The 26,858-nt window shown below is 41.0% G+C and overlaps 1 protein-coding gene across 1 annotated transcript; it reads right to left on the bottom strand.

Moving 5' to 3' along the window:
* Positions 1–5,361: 5,361 nt before the first annotated feature.
* Positions 5,362–6,881, bottom strand: LOC133127709 (melanocortin receptor 5-like). Its single transcript, XM_061240828.1, is given in 3 exon segments — positions 5,362–6,241; positions 6,243–6,393; positions 6,833–6,881. Coding segments are annotated over 3 exon segments (1,080 nt in total).
* Positions 6,882–26,858: the final 19,977 nt, after the last annotated feature.

Genomic DNA, 26,858 nt, shown 5'->3' with positions numbered 1-26,858 from the left:
ATGCAGGCTTTTTAATCTTTAATTCAATTCAATCTCACTATGACCATCCATAATGACCATGTCTGAAAGAGAAAGTGGGACAGTTTGGCTTTGTGTTTTGTTTTTCTCAGAACTGAAACACCATTGTGCCAGTACTAATTAATAGGCTTTTTTTCGATAAAAGTCCCAGATTTTCAATCACATGTTTGTTCAAGTGGAACAAGTCTCATAAATTTTGCATTCTCACAAAGAGGACTTCAGAACACAAGATTTTCAGTTGTGGTTCATCTGTTGCTACTGTACTGTATGTACTGTATATATTTCAAGAATAACAGGCAATCCTATGGCTACCCAGATATTAATCCACTTTTGAATATCACTCAAAAAAGGCTTATTTTACAGAGATCATAAAGTCCCATTCTTCTTGCGGCCCACATTTAGTACTTGAAAAATGTAAGAATGGTAAAAATAGATATGGATTTTATTAGATGAGTAACTTCAAAGGAAAACACAAGATTTGAGCATATCTGCCAAAAATAATATGACACTTTGTTTCACTAAAATAACTGAAAGCAATACTTGGTCAGTCTTTTCCGAATGGTGGGGTAATGAACTTTAATATTTGCCATGTGGACAGAGGCCTGAAGATCCATAGATCTACTGTCTTGAATGTTCTCCATTGCAATGACCTTTCATACTGTGAAATGATGGACTTCATAGTATTTGGAAATTGATTTATAACCTTTCTCAGACTGATTATCAGCAACAATGACTTCACTGGATTAGGCAAGGATAACACAGGATGCCAAGGACAAAAGCTAACACAAAACTGAATGCTCCAGACCAAACACATTTATCAGATACTATTACAGTGTACACTTATTTTTTCTTCATGTTGGCTTATTTTCAGTTGTGTGTGTGTGTGTGTGTGTGTGAACAAATCACAGAAGTTTAGATCTGTCTACTGTTAGGACTTGGTGAAGACTAATTGAGGTTTAAATTTGAAAGAGGGTGTACTTTCTTTTTCATATCACTGTATATATATTCAATGAATACCGCCTATTACATACAGTATGATTAACCCTCCTATTATGTTTGCTGACTGCTTTTATGTCCGGGGTCTATATCCCACACAACACATTTGTTTGCAAACTTAGCATAGCAGTATGTTTATTGCATGTTTACCATTTAATCCCACCAATTTAGAAAATTAGAAAAATCATACAGTATCAGTGTGAAAACTGATTTTTAATTAATTTCAATCACTAAATGGGGTCAAATTCACCCCAAACATAATAGGAGCGTTAAAGCCCAGAATTGTTATAGCTACTGTGGTACGGTCTTGAAATTGTCATTATTATGATTTGAAAATGTACTGTATGTATGCCATTGTTGACATATGTCTATTTATAATTAATTTTTCAAGATGGAAAACACAATCAAAAATACATCCTGTATAATACAACTTTTATTGTCCAGCCAAGGCTGGAAAATTGTCTTCAGTCTCACCTTAGGCACAATAAAACACACAACCACAGTACAACCATCCAGTACAATACAAACAGATAAGAACATTGTGCTCACTTCAAACAGTTCACTTAGCCTGTTGATAGGAGGTTGGAGGTTGAATCATAGGGACAAAATAAGGTTTCTTTTAGCTATGGGAATTCTAAAAGGACATCCACTTGCTTCTGCTGTTTGCATCCCGCCAGCTGTATAAGAGGTCTCAGCCATTTTAGTTTTGCTTTTTGTGTTACAATCCACACTAATATTGACCTCCAGATGCTCTCAATGAGGCTGACATAAACCCTTTCTGAAACACCTTGCCTTACATCAAACCCATTCAACTTCCTAATTGAAAACAATCTCCATCTCAATCATCTGAAATGTACTACATTATATAGTCATATTATTAAACATTCAGTGCTGTCTGTGAAGCTCAGTTTGTCACCAATGTGTATCCCCAGATGCGGAAGACAATTTCAACAGGTTGGAACCTGATCAATGTATGTGGTCATTCACCACCGGATCTTAACGAAACAAACCAACAAAGGCATGTAAGAGTATATTTAAATACTGTCACATAACTACCCTGCACAAATGCGAAGTCACAGCCAGGTGCAAATGCATAGGGCTCGAAATGAAGATTTATTTTGAGGAGTATCTACTAGCCCACCCTGCATATTCCTTTAATGAATGTTTTCTTATTTTCTTATTATTTCTCCAATATCAGGGCAACTACGTCAGTCTTGCAAATGGGATTCTTAAATGCACTAGTAAACCATAAAATAACCCTCTGATGCAAGCATACTGAATCCAATCTACCCATTCATTTTACTGCCAGCACTACCAACATACGTTTTGATAAGTAGCTAAGCTAGAGCTAACATACAAACAAACCAACTAAAATAGCATGAATCAAATAGCAGGGATCTTAGGCAGGTATTGGGGTGAGCACCTCGTAGAGGTATCAAAACATCCAGAAACATTCCCTTGATACATACTAGGCAATGGTAAAAGGTCCTTAATCCACTATACCAGGCCCCAATCACATTCAATTCCAGCAGCGTGACTTAAGAATTAGAAGGTTATATTTGTGTTCTGACAGTTTTTTAGATATTAAGCTTCAAATATTTTAAAGTGAATGGGCTCCAAGCAGATATGACTTTTTTTCATACTTTTAAACAGTATTTTTGTATAAAACTTCACACATGTATTTAGTGCCCTATAAACAACATATTCTTTCAAAAATGTCAATTAAAACCTTATAATTCTCAGCTCATGCAGTGCAGAAGTATGTGGATTTACATTGTATTAACTTCTGAGCAAAAATAAATATAACAAAATCCTTACATCATATTTGAATTGTAAGTGGCTGGCATCAATGTTAACCGTGGTAAGAGTTGTGTCCTCAGTTCCCCTGTGTGCTTTGTAAACAGTCTGTAAGGTATCCAGTTTGGCTGCTGTTGACGAGGTAAGATGGCCGCTCATAGCTCTCCCCATGCACTTTGCCAGTGTGGAAGTTAGAGCAACAGAGTCATTCAGTGGTTGAGACACTAACGTTTTTTTCTACTAGAGTCAGGACATAAAAGATTGAGTCAAGACACATTTTAGCTGATTGGTGCACCCTTTGGTTCTGAACCCTGCCAAGTTAGCCATTAGGCCAAGGTGCTTTATGATGCTTAATGCATAAGAGGCAGTGACCCACCTCCCACTCAAATCAAACCAACAGAATCAAATCAAAGCACTCCATAAACAGAAATGTGTATTTACTGTATGTATACATGCATTTGGATTAAATTATATTTTAGCATATGTATCTTATTTTACCAACCCAACACAACAAACACTATAATTCATTATAGGTATTTCATAATTCCTTGTAAATTTAAATAATGTTTTCACACAAGGTCATAACACAAATATAAATAGAGATACATTAGACACATTAGATACTAATATTCTAATGGTTTCCTTATCACTTCCTGACAGTCCTCCTACAAAATAGAAAATAATTATCCTGTAATAAACACATATCACAATATCATTTGAACCTTTCCCAAGCCATTAAAAAAACCTTGAAAAAAATAGAGAACAAAAATAAGCAGTATACATGGATGAAAATTGAGACCGCTTTTTTTTTGTTTTAATGTTGACCTTTCAACTAATGCACTGTACATAATTCTGTCACTGCAGAAGACTTTTCTGTCTTCATAGAGGTATAGTATATAGTATATAGTATATAGTAGGTATAGTTTTCTTACAATAAAAAGGGTTTTGTTTCTCATTTCAAGATGAATCTCAGTAGAAGTGAACTAAACTAAAATGAAAAAGTTAATTTGGTAACTCCATGTTTGTTTTGCTGTAACTTGTATATCTTCTGTGGTGTGCAAACAGCGAAAAAGAATTTAATTCCTGTGAATGAAGACAATTTTTTTAACCAAGAAAAGTAGCCTAAGGAATGAATTTGAAAATGAAATGTTTGGTGGACGAAGCTGAAAAAGACAATCTCACATATTGACATGTGACCTACAATGTGCTCCATAATTTTTGGGACAAATACCCATCATTTCTTTATTTGCCTCTGTACTCCATAATTTTAGATTTGTAATAAAAAAATCACATGTGGTTAAAGTGCACATTCTGAGATTGTAATAAAGGGCTTGTTTTTTTTATACATTTTGGTTTCACCATGTAGAAATCTCAGCAGTGTTTATACATTGCCCCCCCCCCCCCCCCAAGGGAACTATAATGTGACTGCTTGAAGTCTGTGATTCATAGACATCACCAGTTGCTGCCAGGCCTGTATTAAAGCCATCTTTAGCTCATGCTTGTTATTGGGGCTAGTGCCCTTACATTTCACTTCAGCATATGAAAGGCATTCTGAATTGGGTTCAGATCGGGTGATTGACTTGGCCACTCAAGAATTGACCGTTTTTAGCTTTGAAACGCTCCTTTGTTGCTTTAGCAGTTTTGGATCATTATCTTGTTGCAGAATGAACCGGCCAATGAGTTTTGTGGCCTTTTCTTGACCTTGAGCAGATTGGATGTCTCTATACATCAGAATTCATTTTGCCATTACCATCAGCAGTTATATGAACAATGAAGATAAGTGAGCCAGTACCTTCAGCAGCCATACTGTACATGCCCAGGCTATAACGCCCCCAAACATTATGGTGACCTGAAATGGGGAGACCCTGAAATGTAGTTTCTACATTGTGTATTTCTATACATTTTCTACAAAATGTATAAAAATATCCTTTAATAAAATCTCAGAATGTGCACTTTAAGCACGTGTTAATTGTGTGATTCCAAATCTAAGAGGCAAATCAAGACATAATGGATCTTTGTCCCAAACATTATGGAGGGCACTGAACATGCTTTATTGTAAAGAATGACGTTTGCATTCGTGTTTCTTTTTCTTAAAAACCATCAATCAAAAAAGGAAATATTTTTTCCAGTGCTGTAATTATTTTGGGCTGTTGAATTTGATTAACTTATCATTAATCCAGGGACATCATTGCAATCAGCTAAATTAATAAAAGGGATATTTTATGGCAACAATAATTAGTTGTTTTTGAATGAATAATCATTGACATTAGAATTGTATCAAGAACACTAGTGTCCATTAACACACCCGTTGCTGACCCTGGGTCAAATTATGTATGTGAAATACTCATGAGATACAAATAAAACTTGATAACACCCAAGCAGATCCAAGAATCTTCAAGGAAACATGTTGCTTTTCGAAAAGAACAACTACAGTACATATATGAAAAAAGTTCTGAATATTATTTTTAAAAGTGAAAAGTAATCCACAGAAATTGTACTGATGTATAAATGGTAAAATACTTCAAATAAATATTTGGCAACGGTCAGGTCCTAATACTTGCTGGAGAGTCCGCAGACGTTACGCAGGCTGTAGCAGAAGATAATCTCCTTGAAGGTCTTCCTCATCTCCTGGCTGCGGAAGGCGTAGATGAGTGGGTCGATGACGGAGTTGCACATGATGAGGATGAGGTACATGTTAAAGTGGGACATGAAGCAGACGCAGTAGAGGTTGCGGGGGCAGGAGATCATGAGGATGAGGTGGAGGAAGAAGGGCGCCCAGCAGACGATGAAGATCCCCAGGAGGATGGTGAGGGTGATGGCGCCCTTCATGCTGGTGCGCTGGTGGATGGAGTTACAGCCGGGCATGGCGGCGATGCGCTTCACGTGGGAACGTGCCATCATAAACATGTGGCTGTAGAGCGAGGCCATGAGCACCAGCATGGCGAAGAACATGGACACCAGGCAGATGACCACCGCCGTGGTGTCCGAGTAGATGATAAAGACGATGCCGCAGCCTGTGCAGAAGGTCCAGATCCCGCCGATGATGAAGGCCGCCCGCCGCACCGTCATGATGTTGTGGTAGCGCAGGGCATAGAAGATAGTGACGTAGCGGTCCACTGCGATGGCCAGCAGGCTGCACATGGAGGCCACCACGGAGATGCAGATCATGGAGTCGAAGACGTTGTCCATCTGCCGGATGAAGTGCTCCTCCACCACCAACTGCTGGTTGTTGAGCAGGTAGATGACGATGGTCTCCCAGGCGTTGGAGACGCTCACCAGCATGTCTGCCACCGCCAAGCTGCAGACGAAGAAGTACATGGGCGAGTGCAGGTTCTTGTTCTTGATGATGGCTGAGATGACCAGGATGTTCTCCAGTAGGCTGATGATGCCCAGGATGAGGAAGACCTCGGTGGCAATATGGAGCTGCTCGCAGGCCTCGGGCTTCGCCTTGCCCGCCACCTCGGTCAGGTTGCGAGGCAGGAAGGTGCTGTTGCCGAACACGGCCTCTGCCGGTGGCGAAGGCCCCTCGGTCATGTTCATATTGGCGGGGGTAGCGGTGGGACTCTTCCACCTTGGGGTCACCTCCAGGTTTTTCATGTGTGGTACATCATCGCACTGTGCAAAATGAAAAATCAGAATTCAGCAATGAGCACTGTACACTGCGGAAGAAACTTTGTGCCAACATTTCCATTTTCAAATGCATGCAACTGAACTAATTTTGTTTAAAGCAACACAAATTATGGCGCAACAGCATTTTAGTCAGGGGACCCGGTTGAGCAATGGTTGAGCAATGTGTTGTACCTAAACAAACTCAGTTAAAGAACTTTCTGAGGATAGAAGTCATTTTCTTTCCTAGAAACATAACAAATAAGCATTGTCCATCAAGACATGACTAACTGAATAAAGACGCCTTTCTTTGATTCTGGAGTTGCATGCTGATTCCCTTCAATTTCTTTGAATCAGTGATGCTTTTGCCTGAGGGATACAGAAAGGATGTTCTTTGCGTTCCTGTAGCTAATACAGAACAACTTGTCTCCAATCTTCCTGAGCATGCTCATGTCACACCGCATCTCACTTCACTAGCCATCTGTTACAGTTCAATGAACCTCGAACCTATCAATGAGACTGCATCTCCCAGTCTCACCCCATAGTACTCTCCTTTTGCATTAATTCAGTTTAAGGTATAGTTTTATGATTGTTGATGATGACAATCAGTTCACCCAGAACCACTTTATATTTGTGCCCAAACTTGATGTCAACTTGTGTACAAAATGTGGTGAAGGTATCGACAGGCATTGAAATTCCACATTAGTTTTCCTAAATGTCTCCAAATATAAAACATCTGCATGTCTTTTTGTTCAGATGCATGAATGATTGGAAAAGTGTATTTGTCTATTAAAACAGACTTTTGATTCAAAATCGAAACATTTCATATGTTTTATTCACATACAGTACCCTCCAAACGTATTGGAACAGCAAGGCTAATTCCTTTGTTTTTGCAATACACTGAATACATTGGCGTTCAGATAAAAGGATAAACACAAGATGAGTTAAGAATTTCAGCTTTTATTTACTTACGTACTTACACATACAGTACTGTGCAAATATTTTAGGCAGGTGTGAAAAAATGCTGTAAAGTAAGAATGCTTTCAAAAATAGAAATGTTAATAGTTTATTATCAATTAACAAAATGTGAGTGAACAGGAGAAAATCAAAATCAAATCAATATTTGGTGTAACCACCCTTCAAACCAGTATCGATTCTTCTAGATACACTTGCACAAAGTCAGGGATTTTGTAGGCATATCGTCAGGTGTGTGATTAACCGATTAACCTCTGCTTCCAAGGTGAGGTTGCTGAAGACAGTTTAATGTCAGCAGTCATACACCATGGCAAGACTGAGCACAGCAGCAAGACACAAGGTAGTTATACTGCATCTGGGCAAAGTTGAGGATGCAGTGGTCGGCCAAGGAAACTTCATGCAGCAGATCAAAGACACATCATGCTTACTTCCCTTCGCAATCAGAAGATGTCCAGCAGTGCCATCAGCTCAGAATTGGCAGAAACCAGTGGGACCCAGGTACACCCATTTACTGTGGGGAGAAGTCTGGTCTGAAGTGGCCTTCATGGAAGAATTGCAGCCAAAAAGCTATACAACAGTGAAGCATAGTAGAGGTTTCTTGCAAGTGGGGCTACATTTCTGCAAATGGAGTTGGGGATTTGGTCAGAATTAATGGTCTCCTTCTCATGCTGAGAAATACAGGCAGATACTTATCCATCATGCAATACCATCAGGGAGGCATCTGATTGGCCCCAAATTTATTCTGCAGCAGGACAACAACCCCAAACATACAGTCATTGTCATTAAGAACTATCTTCAGTGTAAAGAAGAACAAGGAGTCCTGGAAGTGATGGTATGGCCCCCACAGAGCCCTGATCTCAACATCATCGATTACATGAAGAGACAGAAGAGTTCCTTCAAAAACTGTGTGAAAGTATACCTAGAAGAATTTATGCTGTTTTGAAGGCAAAACAAATCACCAAATATTGATTTGATTTAGATTTTTCTTCTGATCATTCACTTCCTCTATTTTTTTTTTGTTAATTCTATTTTTGAAAGCATTAACAGCCTTAAGCCTGCGACCAACCAAACTGTTGCATTCTTCTTTTGTGATGTTTTTCCAGGCTTTTACTGCAGCCTCTTTCAGTTGTTGTTTGTTTCTGGGGTTTTTTTCCTTTAAGTCCTTCCACTTTTTTTCCCGAATTAAGTCCTCCCTGTTGTGTTGGCAGTGTGTTCTCGGTCATTGTCTAGCTGCATGATGAAGTTCCTCACAATGAGTTTGGATACATTTCTCCGTAAGTTGGCAGACAGAATGTTTTTGTAGACTTCTGAATTCATCCTGCTGCTACCATCACAATTACATCGTCAATAAAGATTACTGAGCCCACTCCGGAAGCAGATATGCAAGCCAAAACCATGACACTTCCTCCACCCTGCTAGACAGATGAGCTTGTGTGTTCTTTCTCCACACTTTGGCCTTTCCATTACTTTGGTAGAGGTTGAAGTTGTTTAACAAATCTAGATAAAAATACCAGGAAGTAAAAGCTGAAATTCAGATTTATAATCTCATGTACATTATTGACCTCAAACTTAATTGTCTTCAGTGTATAGCGAAAACAAAGGAATTGACCTTGCTGTTCAAATACTTTGGGAGGGGACTGTAAATGAGAGTATGTTTTTATAAAGCATCCCCAAAGTGTCCAAAAAGCTCTCCAAAAAGGATTACTCACCGTCATGCTTTCTAACCAACCTGCATCACATTCATAATGGAACTTTATTTCAAAATTAGGTTAACCAGAGCCCTGTTAGCCCTTTTAGCCAGGTTAATCTATAGCCAAATCCAGCCAAGTCAAAATCCTGTCATTGTATCATACGATATGGACATGGAGTTGGATTTTAGGTGGCAAAATCCAAAATCGCTTAGATATAGTCCAGCCAAATGTATCGTTTTCTTGAAAATGGCTGAACGGATTACAAAATAATCATCAATGTTAGTCAGAAAACAGTCAAAGCTTTATAACCAGGGAGGATATTTGGTTCCATAAATTTGTCTGTATCAAATAATTTGAAAAACAAACTTTTACTTCTACCAAACCGGAAATATGTTGTCCAGACGTGCAATAAAAGTGAGAAAGAAAAGAAAACTATGTGTTTATTCATGCAACTTCTGAATTGTATATTTTTGTTCTCATATTGGAACATGACATGATTCTTTGACGCGGAGAAATGGTAGCCTACAGGCAGAGTTTATTGGAGTAATGAAATGCTGGACTCAATGTAACTGGCTTCTCTCTCTGGTGATGACTTTAAAAAGTAGTTCAGTTCTTTTTATGCAAGTCCTTTTTTATTTACCCACAATTCTGTATGAAAGCAGACAGGGAACATGTACATATAGAATGAAGAATATTCCAGAAATCATGAATTAAATCTCCAAAGTAACCAGTATAACTGGACAAGAGGGGTTGTACCCTGTCCCAATTCCACAGCTGGCGCCAGAACATCTCACCTACAGTTAATTAGTCCAGTACCTTTGCCTCACCAATATGAAACATATTTGAAATTCAGTCAGTATTGCTGATATCACATATTTCTTCAGAACTATAAATAACTGTATACTAAATTGCCAATTGCAGGTGGAATTAAAGTTAGAAGCTGTCGGTTGTAAAGTGAGAGAGCCCAGTGCAGCCATGTGATTTAGTTACATTTTGCAGCAATCTGTACGGTACATACATTTTTCACTCCAGTGCTTTTTACTCTTCCTTTCCTTATGTAACCGCGTACTATTAAATGCAATAAAACTCCATCTGCTGCTGATAATGAACTGTATTTATTATATGGAAAAAGCTTAGAGAAAGTCCTGCTAATAACTACTAATTTGATACAAGGAACAAGTTCATTTATGATAACTTTTCTGAAAGACAGTACCATTGGTGGTCTTTTTTGTTAGCCAGGCAGATATGAAATGCCACCTCGTCTGTTTCATTGTGAACAATCACAAAACCAATTAAGTGATGTATTTCATTTTATCAAAATGTTAAGCAAAACAACCTCCAGATTACATGCCATTATGAGAAAAAATTATGCAGGTGTCAGTTCCATTTAAATGTGCTTGACACTGCGGTTAGAAAATGGTACAAAATGTCATGAAAATATTTGCTTTCTCATTTGCAGCCGTGTATTGTTCAGGTTACCCTTCCCCATCACAATCTCTCTAATCGATGATGGCCTGTGACGTCATCTCCGCCAGTGAAAATTAGGCACCTGAACAGGAAGTCATAGAACAATGTGTGGAAAAGTGTAGGAAAACAAGTGAGTGTTCATTTAAAACCATAATAGAGAATGAAATCTGGCAGCAAGATTATTTATTTTGATTTAATTGCTTGCCAATTATTTTCAAGATGAAGGCTTGGATCATGAAAACACATGGTAACATTTTCATGCTCTGTCAGCCTCCATAGCCTGCCTGTGTTTGTGGAGGCTAAATCTAGATGTGCAAGTATCTAGATTAGTTCTCGGTGAAAATTGCCTTGGGGTGGTTGTAGTACGGTTCATATACTTGACAATGGGTATGTACTCCAACCAACCATTCACTAGCGTTTGACATTTTTGCATACTTCTTCAAAATTTAACTTGGATTCAAGTAAAATTTTAAATTGCGGGCGGCTATGAGCTGTGACAGTTTCCGAGGATGTATGCAAATCTGCAGCCCACAAAGTCAGCTGTCACTTCTTTCCATTCTGCCATCAACTAGCTGGGCTGTGGCGAATTGTGCCGGTGAACTATGTACCTGCAGGTTGAACAGGTGACTCACAGGAGCACGATGGACCAGAATGGACCCTCTGACTGATGACCTTAAGGAACACCATTCTGACAGAAACAACCCTCCTTGTGCAATGCTCATAGCCTAATATGTGGTTCTCCCCCACACTACTGGCCACTGTTGGCATTGGCATGGCCCAGGTTCTGAGCTGTAGGGGGCACATCACTACACTCCATTCAGCTCAGCAATGCTCGCCTTTTCCTACACTTAAGTGTACCTATGAATGCATCAGCTGAATATGCTACTCAAGAACCCGGCTATTTAACTACAGCTATACCTAAAGTTTTATTTACGGTACAATTCCTGGTACACTAGCAGCGACTGCATGATACATTCTACAGAATTGTCTTTTTCCGGATTTCAGAGCGATTAATAATTCAAGGAGGTAGAATGCCATTATCATGGCGGACAAGTGATGGACACAGATATACGTGAAGGCAAATGCCAAGACATTGTCTAGAAAAATATCATTTGATTACATAAACGATTTTTGATAAAATAGGTTATTCTGCAACTAGATTGTATATAAAAGGAATAAAAGGTTAACTGGTCTGGAGCATGACTCATCAGTCCAACTAAATGTCAAGGAGTACACCGTTTATTAACCCTTAGATCTCGAGTGTCTCCAGATGTGTGAATGTTGAAGCATCACAGCGCTGTTCCTCAAATCTTTCAGCTGTATTCAAGACATAATCGTGATGAATCAATCCTTATACTAAAATCAGAATGGCAGCATGTTATTACACATTTGCGCTGTTTTTACATCTGAAAAGCAGTCATAGTCCTTTAGGGCACTGTGTGTGTATGTGTGATTCATTTCCACCATGAAGACATACTGGTCAATATTCAAGATTCAACATTTTTGTCATGTGTAACTAGTACAATGGAATGCTTGTTGCCCTCTCCTACAGTATAAGCTTAAATAACATAAAGTCTTTACACTTTATTAGGAACACCTGTACACCTACTTATTCATGCAATTATCAGCCAATCATGTGGCAGTAGTGCAATGCCTAAAATTATGCAGATACTGGTCAGGAGCTTCATTACTGGTCATATCAACCATCAGGATGGGGAAAAAATGTGATCTAAGTATCTTTGACCTTGGAATGATTGTTGATGCCAGACAGGGTGGTTTGAGTATCTCAGAAACCGCTCAGAGACCCTGATTTTCACGCACAACAGTCTCTAGAGTTTGCAGGTAATTGTGTGCAAAAACCCCCCCACTGAACAGCAGTTCTGTGGGCAGAAATACGTTGTTAATATGAGCGAAGAATGGCCAGACTGGTCAAAACTGACAGGAAGGTGACAGTAACGCAAATAACCACACAATACTACGGTGGTATGCAGAAGAGCATCTCTGAACACACAATGCGTCAATGGATAGGTAAATATGGGACCCATAAGTGACCTGCTCTATCAAAATCAGTTGTATTGACCCCAAAATGTATTTTGAGTTTTAGAAACCAATAGAAAGAGGAGAATGTAAGCTTTCTAATGATACCATTGGTGTCTCTCTACTGCAGAGGGTTGTGTCCCCTTTCATTTTGAGTGAAAAAAAAAACGACTTCAAAGTTTTGTCACAAGAGTTACGTGAGGCTGGGAGACTGACTGAGGCTATAATTTGTCATCTCATGTATAAACCATCTCATGTTTAAAACTTTACTTTTACTCTGAACATTTACTCTTGACATTACAGTTTTTCTCAAACAATTTGGCCCATTTCCCACAATACTTTTAATGTTCTCTTATTTGCTAAAGCTTTTTATGCAGAGAGAAAAACATTACGGTTCACTTCCAAAAGCAGAAAATTGTGCATCTACTGCAATGCCCCAGGTTCTTAGTATTTTTTTAGATAATTGTGCTATGATTGACAAAGTGTTTTTATTGGAAGAAAATTAATGCTGTTGTTTTGTTGAATAATTGCATGTTTGTTTGTACTGTTTTGGTAGTACATTTTGCGCTTGAAATGTTGCGGCAAGCTGCATGTTGGTGCAGAGCGTTATCTGAGGTTTTGAAAAAGTGAACTCCTGAACTTGTCTGAGAGTAATGAAAAATGCTTGTTAGCAATTGTAAAAAAACTGTAAAGAATTAGAAGCCTGATGGCGCTCAACTTGGTTTTATTTGGTTTTATTTCACTACTCCAGGCCAAACCTGTTGCAGTTGGGCAACAATGTTTCCTCCAGAGGAATTTAATGTCTTGATGCTAAGTGAAATGATCATGTGAAAGCCCCTTTAGGCCATGGTTTACTACATGGCCAATGATAGTGGCTCGGATCTCATTTGAAATATTCACATGCCTTTGCCTTCCCCTCCCTCTTCTTCTGCCTTCCCGTCCTCTGTACGCCTATCCTCCCTGCCATATCATTACACATTGAGACACCTCTCCCCCCTGCCATACCACCTCATATTCACACACCTCTCCTCCCTGCCACATCATTACACATTCAGACACCTCTCCCCCCTGCCATGTCAATATGCATTCGGACACCTCTCCTCCCTGCCATACCATATCACATTAGGACACTTCTCCTCCCTGCCATAACATATCACATTAGGACACCTCTCCTCCCTGCCATACCATCTCACATTAGGACACCTCTCCTCCCTGCGATACCGTCTCACATTACGACACCTCTCCTCCCTGCCATACTGTCTCACATTAGGACACCTCTCCTCCCTGCCATACCATCTCACATTAGGACACTTCTCCTCCCTGCTATACCACCTCACATTCAGACACTTCTCCCCCCTGCCATACCATCTCACATTAGGACACTTCTCCTCCCTGCTATACCACCTCACATTCAGACACTTCTCCCCCCTGCTATACCACCTCACATTCAGACACCTCTCCTCTCTGCCATACCACCTCACATTCTAACACTTCTCCTCCCTGCCATACGGTCTCACATTCAGACACCTCTTGCAAGGCAGTGCTGTTGTCCCTGTCCCTGTCTGACAACACACACCTAATTTACTCCAATCCCAGCAACACCGTTCACTGGAACCAGTACCATTGTGCTTGTGAGTATGTCGTGTCCATTTGCAACTGCAAATGGCCCACTCCAATCACACATTATGCAATGCAATGAGTAAGACCAATCAACAACTGTGTCGTCGCGAATGGGAAATATACTTAGTGAACTGAGAAAAATACATGACTGGTATGTCGTATTTGAATAAGAATTGCATATATAGAATGAAAATTGTGTTTAGTGTTTTGCAAAATGCGCTTTTGCAATTTTCTTTTACAACATAATGAAAACTGAAATAGTGTTGTTGCCAATTGTGTTATTTTTTTTAGGGGTTTTGAGCCACTATTTAGAGAATGAGGTTACACATTTGGTGATTGTGTCTAAACGATGGAGAAAAACTGTAAACATGCATTTCATACGATGAAGAGAAGACAAAACAAACAGCAGAAGATGGCTGCACTACAGGTCTGGCATTGCATCACCAGAGAAGATACTCAGCACTTGCTGATGCCAATGGGTCACAGACTAAGCAGTCATTGCATGCAAAGGATATGCAATAAAGTTCGAAGCATTTCTACTTTCATTTCATAACATTAATGTGCACCACACATTATGCTGCCCTCAAATGGGGGAGGACTGTGCCATAATTTCTATGTGGTGAAACCAAAGTGGATTAAAATACCTTTTAATAAAAATTGTGGACCCCATGAGGATGTGGAGTACAGAACTCAATCAAGAAAAACTATGTCTTTGTCCCCAGACACATGGAGCTCACTGTACTTCCCTTCTCTTCAGATGAAAAGTGATTCTCAAAGGGTTTGTTCACTGAAGTGAAGACAAAATCTGATTACTGAGAGAGAGAGAGGGACTACTGAACAACTGGAGCTTGCCCTTTAGGGTCTACTTCATGCACTCCATTGTAAATTACAGGAACCAGTACATTGTAACATGTACTTTGTAATCCATTAGCTTTTAAATGTTATGTAATGGCATAGGATGTACAAGTGTACTCTCAGTCATAAGTACATACTGAACATATAAAAAATACAGGTGTATCCACAAGAACACCACGTGATTATATCTTCAGTCATAATTCTATGCATTCAATTCACAAAGTGCTCATCTAGCACTCTTACGGAAACAAAGCACACGCACACAATGCTGCAATGTTTCTCTGTACTGGCCTCACAGTAGTCAGGAAGGCAGGATTTCCTAAACAAACTGAAGACCCACCTCTTGGGACTCAGTTTCCCTTCACAACTTCACCCCCCTAGCAGAGCTACTTATTCAGGTTATGGCATAGGGTTTTACATTTTTATTCTCAGGGCTTGCTATAGATGCAATCTGAATGTCTTCAGAATTTGTACTCTGGTTCCTGGTCAGTTAAGCTGTATTCATGCTTCAGCAATGGTGCTGACTGCTGATCTGGGAATGGTACAGTAGTGTGCAAATCTAAATCTAAATGATATACAGTGGCTTCAGAAAGTATCCAGACCCCTTCACTTTTTGCACACTTTATTGTGTTGTTTGATTTAATTTTAAATGGATAAAATTGCCATTTTTGCCCAGCAATCTACACTCAATAACCCATACTGACAAAGTGTAAACATGCTTTTAGAAACTTTTCTAATTTACATGAGTATTCAGACTCTTTGTTGTGGCACTCAAAATTGGGGTCATGTGCATCCTGTTTGCTTTAATAATCCTTGAGATGTGTCAAGAACCTGATTGGACTCCACTGTGGCACATTGAATTGATTGAACATTGCTTAGAAAGGCATACATCTGTGGATAAGGTCCCACTATTCACACTGCATGTCAGGACAAAAACCAAGCCATGAAGTCCAAGGAACTCTCTGTAAAATGGATGTTTGGAACCACCAGAACTCTTCCTAGGAACTGAGTAACCGGGCAAGAGAGGTGACCAAGAACTCAATGGTCATTCTAACAGTGCTTCAGAAGTCCTCTGCAGAGATGGGAGAACCTTCCAGAAGGACGACCATTTCAGGAGCACTCAATCAATCAGGCCTTTAAATACCTAACCATGTCATTAAATAAGCAGTTGTATCTGGTTCGAATCCCTGTCGGCCGGGCCTCTCTGTGCGGAGTATGCATGTTCTCCCCTTGTCTGCGTGGGTTTCCTCCCACAGTCCAAGGACAGGCAGGTTAGGCTGATTGGAGAGTCTAAATTGCCCATAGGTATGAGTGTATGAGTGTGTGAGTGAATGGTGTGTGTGCCCTGTGATGGACTGGTGACCTGTCCAGCGTGTATTCCTGCCTTTCGTCCAATGAATGCTGGGATAGGCTCCAGCCCCCCTGCAACCCTGTTCAGGATAAGCAGGTTAAGATGATGGATGGATGGATCTGACTTCTTGCCATGGAAAGACTTTAATCAAGTCATACTTCCGGCAATTGTTCGAGAACGGACACGCTTCGTTCATATCTAGATGTTCAGGCAAATTTACCACAACTATTATTAGCATGTCTGGATAATATTGTCAGTTCCAATGAATACATCTATCCTAAGCGTCACCCAATTCTGAATTCCGTTTCCTTTCTTTTCAGAACTTTTTGAGTGGACAGCGCCCAAATTTGGGCTGGGCACCAAGAAGGCAATATCTGTATCCGTGTATGGCAAGCAAAACTAGAAGCAAATCAAGCCATTAATTAACTTGTGCCTACCGTCGCCACGATAATCCCACAGTATGACTCTAAATAATAAACTTATTTCTGTTTTGTATTCTTGTTAAACTCTGTGGTGGTGGTGGTAGAAATAAATCTAATACAGTGGGCTGTATTTACTAAAGTATAACATTTTAGATATGCATATATAACGTTAATTTGGCTGAAATATCAATTACTACGAGGGCAGCGGTGGTGGGCTGTGGGAATATAGGTGTCACAAGACAAGAACAACGACATCACTCATAAAATGTGGGCTATTCGTCAAACATTTTAGAAAACCTGAGGGGTTATCACAAATTGACCTTGTTGTGGATGAAACGAATAAATAATTTATAAATTAGCCTATAAATGCAAAATCATTATAGTGCAGCCACTATAACCTATTAATTCTGTTGGCTTCCGTAGGTTCGCTATTTTTAAAATTATATTTGGCTCAACCTATTTAATCGTGGACATTTTATAAAAAATGAACATACCTCTTGGTCCTCTTTTCTTCCAATGCGGACGGTTAGTCTTTGAAATCCTGTTACGAATAGATTTGGCTGCCGTCTATAGGAAATCCTGCGACTCCCAGCGGTTCTCTAAATAATGAAAAGACTGCTTGAGAAGCCGTGATGTCCGGAGCGGGCGGCGCGCTTCACTCTGCAGTTATATAGCCTTTGAGGAGGATAACTCCACCTCTCAACACTCCCGAGTCGACGCGACTTTGCTGTGCTACCGCATGCTGGGTTATTATTTCTCCTCGGCCAATTTGCTCATTTTCTCCATCGACAATTGTCAGTTGATGCTGTAGAACAATTTAAGTGCAGTGCACGAAACAGAAAGGTTGATTTTGATTTACAATACTTTAGATTTGGCCTGTGAAAGCTGCTAATTACGGCCGTTGTTATGAAATATTATTTGATAATGTGTGAAAGTGCTACAGAACATTTTTTAAAGTCGACATCTTTGATATGACACACCAGTTTATTGTGATTTTTTTTTTAAGTCGCTCAACGTTCATTTAAAGCAGTGTAGGCTATTTAGTGTTGTAGATGTAAATAGGCTACAATCTTCTTTGACAGGTGCAGTACATTTTTAGCAACAACAGTTCCTGGTAAAACAAGTGTGGGGGGACCTCATATTCTCTGCATTGGAAGTCCACATACTACAAGAAATAAGGTAGACTAACGTCAGTGTCATTTTCACAATTGTGCAGCATAATTGGACATGCATAATAGTTTCTCATTCTAAAAATGTGCGAAACGTTGATAGAATGTCCACTGATGTATTATAGCAACGCGCTTCTCATGTGTGAGTGGGCGATTTGAAAACCTCATCAAGAGTTATTAACAAATCTGTGTTTTAGCACCATGAAAGTAATGTTTTTTCACCAAAGTATTTTTCGAATAACTGATGATATGTGACCGGCACAGACTCAAAATATGCGTCGTTTAAATCACAGTTTTGTTGGTTGGTTAAGACTGCATAGATTCAACACTTGTAACGAGCAAGCGGAAACTATGAGCCTTGCTGGAGTACAACTAGCGCAGCCGGGGCACGTTGGAATGCTGTATTACAATATGTCCCCACCTCTTATAAATGGATCAGCCACAATAACTTTACATTTTATGTATTATATTACGTTGTATAATTCCATGTAGACCATGCATGTATTCAGTGCGATTTAGCACACGCTAAATAAAATCAATTTCTTCCGAGACACCAATTTCATAAATGGTGTCAAATGCGGTTTGTACAGACACATTACATTACATTACATTACATTATTGGCATTTGGCAGAGGCTCTTATCCAGAGCGACGTACAGTTGATTAGACTAAGCAGGAGACAATCCTCCCCTGGAGCAATGCAGGGTTAAGGGCCTTGCTCAAGGGCCCAACGGCTGTGCGGATCTTATTGTGGCTACACCGGGATTAGAACCACCAATTAGACACCATTCTACCAAGACAATTTTCAGATGAAAAATGTAAACTTTAAGAAATGTTGGATTCACAACACTTTTTCTAGCTGTTTAAACTTGCCACGGAACTGTTTCAACTTGGATCAATTGTAACTGAATTAATTGTAATTGCCAGGCATGTCATATAACTGCACCGATGGTCTATAGTCAGAGCAAAGACTTAAAGTGTTTGGTTGTGTTCCCCGGTCTCCCCTACTTCTACAAAACTAGTACTTGTAGCCTACATAGAAATGCTATTATCTACGTTTAGTATAGGCTCCCTCGAACAAGTACAAGTACAAGTACAACAGTCTCTGGAAGGTATTGGTAATTTAGTTGCAGAGAAAATGAGTTACCTCCATCCATGTGAAAGAGTGAAATTATTAAATGTGTTTGACTTATTGATGGGGGTTGGGTATTTGACAAAAACTTCAATCAATGGAACTCAATGAATATATTAGTATACAAGATGGTATTACTGTGATTATTGCACTTATTTTTTATGATCTTTTCGACCTGTTGCTGACTGAAGATAGTTGCAAGGAGAGGAGAGGGAGTTTGGGAAAGAGAGATAAAAAGTGTTGTATAGTTTAGCAAAATTCAGCATTTTACATAAGACCCATAATATAATTTAGTTTCCATGTGTACTTGGAGTCTCCAAATGTCCTTTTTGAAAACCTGCCTAGACATAGATTAGAAAAAACAATTTCTGGCGATACTGTCTTCAAATTTGAAAGGGGATTTGTCCAATGTTGGGACTTGCCTCCATTGTTTTTCTAAACACATAAGCCACAGCCAAGGCTGGATTATGGACCGGGCCAGTGCCCCGGGGCCTCGGGCGGCCAGGGGGCCCACAAACCTCAAGCCGTGCGTGCGTGGTGCGTGGCCCAAGACTTCTGAAGGAACTTGAATTTGAAGGCCAGGGCCCTCAATGCGCACAGCGCAAGCTGACCACTAGGACCCCCGACACGTCAGTGCTTACAATGTGAGGACCCCAGACCCCTTAGTGTTTAAAGAGTAACCTGATCACTAGAGCCCCAAGGCCCCCGTGGTTTAAAGTGTGAGCTGAGCACTAGGGCCCCCATCCTGCAATGCATACAATATGAGGCCCCTCTGTGCTTACAGTGTGAGTTGACCACTCCAGGCCCCTTGGTGCATACATTGAGTGTAAAACCTGGGCCCCTTGGTACATACAGTGCATGCTTAAAACGAAGAATATCTCTGACAGTACAGTGCTTCTGTACAACTGAGCCACTGGTTGGCATGCTACAATATGCTGTGATTGTCTGATACCGTTATGCTAGCAGACTGTGCTCAAGCACTTCCAACTCATACAAGAACAAACTTCAAAAACACAATTTGGTTTCCTTTTAGTAGATAATTTTATCTATCTCAATTTTATCTATCCTCCCAGTTTGTCAGTCTGTCAGTATGTCAGGCAGATGAAAAAAATATAAAGAGGGGCGATCTGGTTTAGCTGTAAGTGGCATAAAAATGGTGAGACTGAGGGCTCGTCGTTTGTTGAGAGCTTAGTTAGTCGTTGACAAGTCAATTGTTAAAAATACACAGCGGTTTTGTGAAAGCTATATTTTTGTGTACCTACTGCCTAATTTGGCTAAAAGCTAAATAGAATCTAAAGGCCCGGACACACCAAACCGACGGTCAGCACCCTGTCGGCCGAGTCTTTCCGGTGTGTCCCGGTGTCCCGGTGTCCCGGTGTGTTTTGGAGGGCTCCGAAGCCGATTCAACATGTTGAATCGGCGGTGGAGCCCCCGGAGCCGTCAATGAGAGAGAGCTCTCTGATTGGCTGTCCAGCTAGCGAATCAGTGCACGAGAAGAGAAACTGAAGCGACGAAAGCAAGCCATTCCAAAGTTACTATCACTACCAGACATAATTTTCGATTAGTATTACTAAATAGCGAGAGAACAAGGAAATTGCTGCAAACTGTTTGTTGTGAGCGAGACAATGGCTGCTTCTAGGTCCAACACAATGCAAGCGCATTCCCCGGTCTTCCGGTTTCCATTTTTTGAAAGACAAATACAGACTACCGCCACCTGCTGGTGTGGAGAGTTATTACCTCACACGCAGGCGCAGAACGTACGTGCAACTTGGCCGTCGGCGGACCGTCGTTGCGGTGTGTTCGGCACAGCCAACATTAACGGCGCGTATCGACGCGAGGCGATCTTTGTCGGCGCTCCGCGGCCGACCGTTGGTTTGGTGTGTCCGGGCCTTAACACCGTATCAAGCCTGGTCTTGAAAACCCCTAGTGTTTCTGCCTCCACTACATGCACTGGCAAGTTATTCCATTTTACATTTACATTTTAGTCATTTGGCAGACGCTTTTAATCCAAAGCGACTTACAAGTGCATAGGTTCTACCACAAGTCAAAGCATCACATCCAGAACTAGAAAAATACACCTGGACTGCTGTTCTAAACATATAGTCGTCATCATAAGTGCAATTTTTTTTTTTTTTTTTTTTTTTTTTTTTTTGGGGGGGGGGGGGGGGGGGTTAGACAGGGATAGGGGTATCAGAAGGGGGGGGCGGGGTAAATCAGGAGGGGGGACTAAGGTAGAGTTTGAAGAGGTGTGTTTTGAGTCTGCGTCGAAATAGGGGGAGGGATTCTGCTGTCCTGACAGTGGTAGGCAAGTCATTCCACCACTGAGGAACCAGAACGGAAAACAGGCGTGAACGTGCAGCTCGACCGCCAGGTGCCCGTAGAGAGGGAATCGTAAGGCGACCAGAGCTGGCAGACCGGAGTGGTCTAGCTGGGGAGTAGGGAGTGATCAGGGATTGTATGTAATGTGGGGCAGTCCCCTTAGCAGCCTGAAATGCCAACACTAGGGCCTTGAATCGGATGCGTGCGGCAATAGGAAGCCAGTGGAGGCCAATGAGAAGCGGGGTGACATGAGCCGACCTGGGCTGACTGGTGATCAAGCGGGCTGCAGCATTCTGGACCAGCTGGAGGGGCTTGATGGCGCACGCTGGGAGACCGGCTAGGAGGGAGTTGCAGTAGTCCAGGCGGGAAATGACGAGCGCCTGGACTAGGAGCTGGGTGGCTTTCTCCGTCAGGAGATGACGGATGCGGCGTATATTAAACAGAAAGAACCTGCAGGTTCTGGCAGTGGAGGATACTTGTGGAGCCAGGGAGAGGCAGTTATCAAGAGTCACCCCAAGATTCTTTGCCGTACGGGAGGAGGAAACTACAAAGTCCTCCACAGTCAGTGAGAGGTCGATTGACGGAGAGGACTTAGCAGGGATGTAGAGAAGCTCAGTTTTGGCAAGGTTGAGCTTCAGGTGATGGGAAGTCATCCATGCAGAGATATCAGCCAAGCAGGCAGAGATCTGTGTGGTGATTTGGGTGTCAGGGGGGAAGGAAATGAAGAGTTGGGTGTCATCAGCGTAGGAGTGATAAGAGAAGCCGTGGGAAGAGATAACAGAACCAAGAGACATGGTGTATAGCGAGAAGAGGAGAGGGCCAAGAACCGAGCCCTGCGGGACTCCAGTTCGTAGGGGTTGAGGGTCGGAGAGTGCGCCCCTCCAAGTCACCTGGCAGGAGCGACCAGAGAGGTAGGAGGAAAACCAAGCGAGTGCAGAACCTGTGACACCCATCCCAGACAGCGATGAGAGCAGAATCTCATGGTTGACTGTATCGAAGGCGGCCGACAGGTCGAGGAAGATGAGGACAGAGGAGAGGGATTTTGCTTTAGCAGAGTGGAGTGCCTCAGTGACCGCGAGCAGGGCGGTTTCAGTGGAGTGGCCACTCTTGAAGCCAGACTGGTTGGGGTCATGGAGATTGTTGTGGAGAAGATAAGTGGACAGTTGGGAGCAGACCGCCCGTTCCAGGGTTTTAGCAAGAAAGGGAAGAAGAGAGACAGGCCGGTAGTTGTTCAGGGCAGAGGGATCGAGAGTAGGTTTTTTGAGGAGGGGAGTGACTCTGGCCCTCTTCAGGGAAGAGGGCATGGTGCCGGAAGAGAGGGAGGTGTTGATTAGAGAGGAGAGAAAAGGGAGAATGTCCTCAGATATAGATTGTAGGAGGGGAGAGGGGATGGGGTCAAGAGGACAGGTGGACGGGCGGTGGGAAGTAAGGAGTTTCAGCGTGTCGGCGTCAGAGAGGGGAGAAAAGGAGGTTAGGGAGTTGGGGAGGGTAGGAGGGTCAGCAGGGGTGGAGGGTTGGGAGAAGGAATTGCGAATAGCATCGACCTTCTTTTCAAAGAAGGAGACAAAGTCATCAGGTGTGAGTGATGAGGGGGGTGGGGGGGGAGGGGGGGCCAGAAGAGAGGAGAAAGTTGAAAACAGTTTGCGGGGATTAGAGGCGGCCGCGTTAATTTTCGAGTGAAAGAAGGAAGATTTAGCTAGAGAGACAGAGGAATGGAAAGATGATAAGAGGGCATGGAAGGAAGCCATATCACTGGGGAGACAGGACCTTTTCCATTTTCTCTCCGCCGCCCGCAGTTCGGTTCAGACAGCTCATAGAGCATCAGAAAGCCAGGGACTGGGGGGGGAGGCCCGAGCTAGTTTGGTGGTGAGGGGACACAGAGAGTCAAAGGAAGATGTATTCCACACATTGACCACTCGCTGTGTTAAAAAATACTTCCTAAAACCGAACTCAACCTGAAGAATCCCCTATAATTCACTTTGTTAATCCCTTGAATGAATTTAAAAGCCTCAATAAAATCCCTCCTAAACCTCCTTTTTAGATTAATCTTAAAGAGATTAAGCATCCCAAATCTGTCCTTGTAACCCTTATCTTTCATACAAGGAATCAATCCGGTTGCCCTTCTCTGAACCTTTTCCAGTGCCTCTATGTCCTTCTTATAGTGCAGTCCCCAGAACTGCACACAGTACTCCAAGTGTGTACTAACAAGAGTATTGTATAAGGTGAGTATAACTTCCTTAGACTTGGATAATCGATACTCCTAGCTATGTATCCTAGCATCCTATTAGCCTTTTTTACTGCTACCGCACATTGACTAGAACCCGAAAGGCAAAAATCGATTGCCATCATGTAGGCTGACTGACATATTGTGTCAATTTATAACATCTAACGTCATTTATAACATCTAAAAATTCCTCTTCGCCTTTTCTCTGTCCAGTCACCAAATTCCAGTTGATATTTGGGTAATTGAAGTTTCCCATGACAATAGTCTTGCCTCCCTGGCAAGCTTGTTTTATATTTTTAAAGAGCATTGTATTCACAATACTACCTGGCAGTCAGTAACACACTCCAATGTAAGACCTTCATCATAAACAGCCACACCCTCACCTCTCTTACTGGATCTGTCCTTCTTAATAAGTTTATACCCCTCTATATTATATTCATCCCCATCTTCATCCCCAAGCCATGTCTCTGTAATACCTACAATGTCATAGCCCCCACTAATAATAATGGCCTTAAGTTCCAAAAACTTATGTTGTATGCTTCTAAGATTTAAACAAAGACATTTCAGGTTGTTGCTTTGACACATCCTCTCCCTGCAGTCCCAAGCCAACATTACTTGATTTTTGCCCTGTAAAGATTTTTTTATTGTTCTCACCATTATACATAGCCTTTGCTGTTTCCATCTATATAAAGACCAAATCCATACCCCATTTATTTTTTCATAGACCTTCTGTTTTTAGATACACGGAAGTAGATAACACTAACGTTGACATGCAAATTGTCGACAGCTCTTAAGAGCTCTTAAGACATCGATGGAGTGTGACCTATGTGCATAGTCTCCACCAAGTCATTTCACAGACTTTGTCAGTTGTTCAGCCAATGAAAAAAGTTTTATTTTGAATTTCAACCAACTTCTCTCTGTATCAGGCTGGTATATAAGGCATTAATTGGTAGGAACTTGGTAAGCCACAGTAATATATTCAATATTTTTCTAAAACAACAGCCTTTTTAAAATGTAAAGGCTATTTCAACAATCCCTCCTAAGGGCTATTTTATAACAGCCTTAGGGGTTAGGGTTATTTTATTTTTATGTGCTTTTCTATTTTTTTATTTTATCTACTCTGCCGTAGCTACCATTAGTTGTTATATATATATATATATATATGTAATATATATGAATTCAATTATTACTTAATAAGTATTGAGTTATGCAATAAATACATTCATATAAATAGTGTACTAGTTCTGAAATATGGACCACGAATGTCAGAATAGTGGTGCTTCCAACAGGAATGGCAAAAAAGAATTGGAGGCAAGAAAGGCAGTTTTGATGTGTTCAACTCATTGCCAACTTCTTTCAAAAACCCTCTGATAGTAATACTGATGTCAGCAGAAATATTGTTAGCTGTGAGGAAGGAACTAGCTCTAGTTCAGTTGCCAGTAATTTTGTCATTCCCCCAGAGCATCCTGAAGGTGAACCCTCAACAGCTAATTTTATACAGTAACCATCATTTCCACCTCAGGAGCAGGGCAGTCCACAAGAATCAAATCAACAACCAAGCCATTACTGGTGCTATGAGGTCACTGACCCTGCTTTATGGCAAAGCACTTCCAGTGACATTGTTAAGCCAGTGCTTATTGAAAGAGGAGCTGACAATACCACAGTGAAAAATGCCCAGCTTCAGTCTGAGATAAAGCGCTTGCTGGAAAGACTAGAAGTTTCAGCAATGAACTTCTGAACTGTATTTTGCCAAATGGGGAACTGATTTCTAGACTGGCTACTATACGCACCCTCAAAAGGTTGTGTGTAGTGTTTTGCATGCAGCTGTTTTCCAACAAGCTCGTGGGTTTAGTCAGTGGTTCAGAGACTGGAAGCAAGAATAGGGGAATGCAAAAAGAGTGCAGAACACAGATCGTGCATGCTTGCCTTGCACCAGTGGACAAAGGGCAGAGCTACAGATGCAGATCTCATGCAGCAATTTGATGGTGAACGAAAATATATTTTGAAAAGTGTTGTAGCAGTGATCAACTCTCTTTCTCTGTGGGCAAGGCAAGGTGGTTATGATTGACAAGCGGTTTTACAATCTTGCAACCAAAGGTTTCCTACTGCAGCTTTGAAGGTTGAAACTGAGCAGACATTGGCAGAAACAATCTTGAATGAATTGAAATTTTAATAATTGGTATAAAATGTAATAAATAAGGCTTATTTTTTTATCTCTCTCAAACAATGCTGCCTCCCTTGCCTTTTCTGACCAGTTGCAGCTTGAACTTTTACCAAATTACAGAACTCAGTTAACAGAGCCTATGTGCATGTCACCTATTGTATTTTTTGATAACTGACACACCCAATATTAAAAGTGAAAACTGCAATGCCCAGCCATCACATGAACAAACCCACTCACCCCGTCCAGGATAACTGAAACAGTACATCTCTTCCAGCATGCCACACAAGTAAAATTAAATTACAGGCATTTTATAGACGCTCTTATCAAGAGCGACTTACAAGAAAGTACATAACCATAACCAAGGACAAGTGCGGTGAAAGACCCTAGAGGGAAGTACAGTTTGTGCTGGGAAATGGCCACAGAAATAAAAACTTGGGCCATGTAGATTAATCTGATGACAAACAGGGGATTAAAAAATATTTTTGCAAACAACATTGGTAATAATAAAAGAAGTATACACTTCTGCAGGAGCAATAAACCACTTACATGGTCAAACGAAAGTAGCAATAAAACGATGATCCTCGTAATAATGAAACGAGTGTACACAATTGCGAGAACTACAACAGCAGCTAATATTCGATTAGAAATTAGGTGCGGGCCATGTAATTAAGTGCTGCTGGGAGAAATGTCCCAACTTGTTTGGGTAGAATACAAAGAGGGAAGGCAATTTACAGAAGACAACAGGAATTCACACAAAATGCTCTCTCTGGAGAGGATAAGAATAAATAAAATACACTGGCTGAACAATTCAGTCTTTCAGTCATTTTATTGAGTTGTAGCCATCACAAAACCACTTTCTCGGGAAGGAGGTCTATGCTTGGAAATCAATATGTCATTATGACTGCTTCACTGGAAGTCTGCACTGCTTTTCTCATCTGATTAGTGGAAGGTTTCTTCAGTGAAATAAGTATTTTACACTACATCCTTTCTCATTAGCTGTTCCTGAGCAGTAGTGG

The sequence above is a fragment of the Conger conger genome, chromosome 1, assembly GCF_963514075.1.
Source record: "Conger conger chromosome 1, fConCon1.1, whole genome shotgun sequence".
In the NCBI taxonomy this organism is placed as follows: domain Eukaryota; kingdom Metazoa; phylum Chordata; class Actinopteri; order Anguilliformes; family Congridae; genus Conger; species Conger conger.
This window is presented reverse-complemented; position numbering and strand designations above follow the sequence as displayed.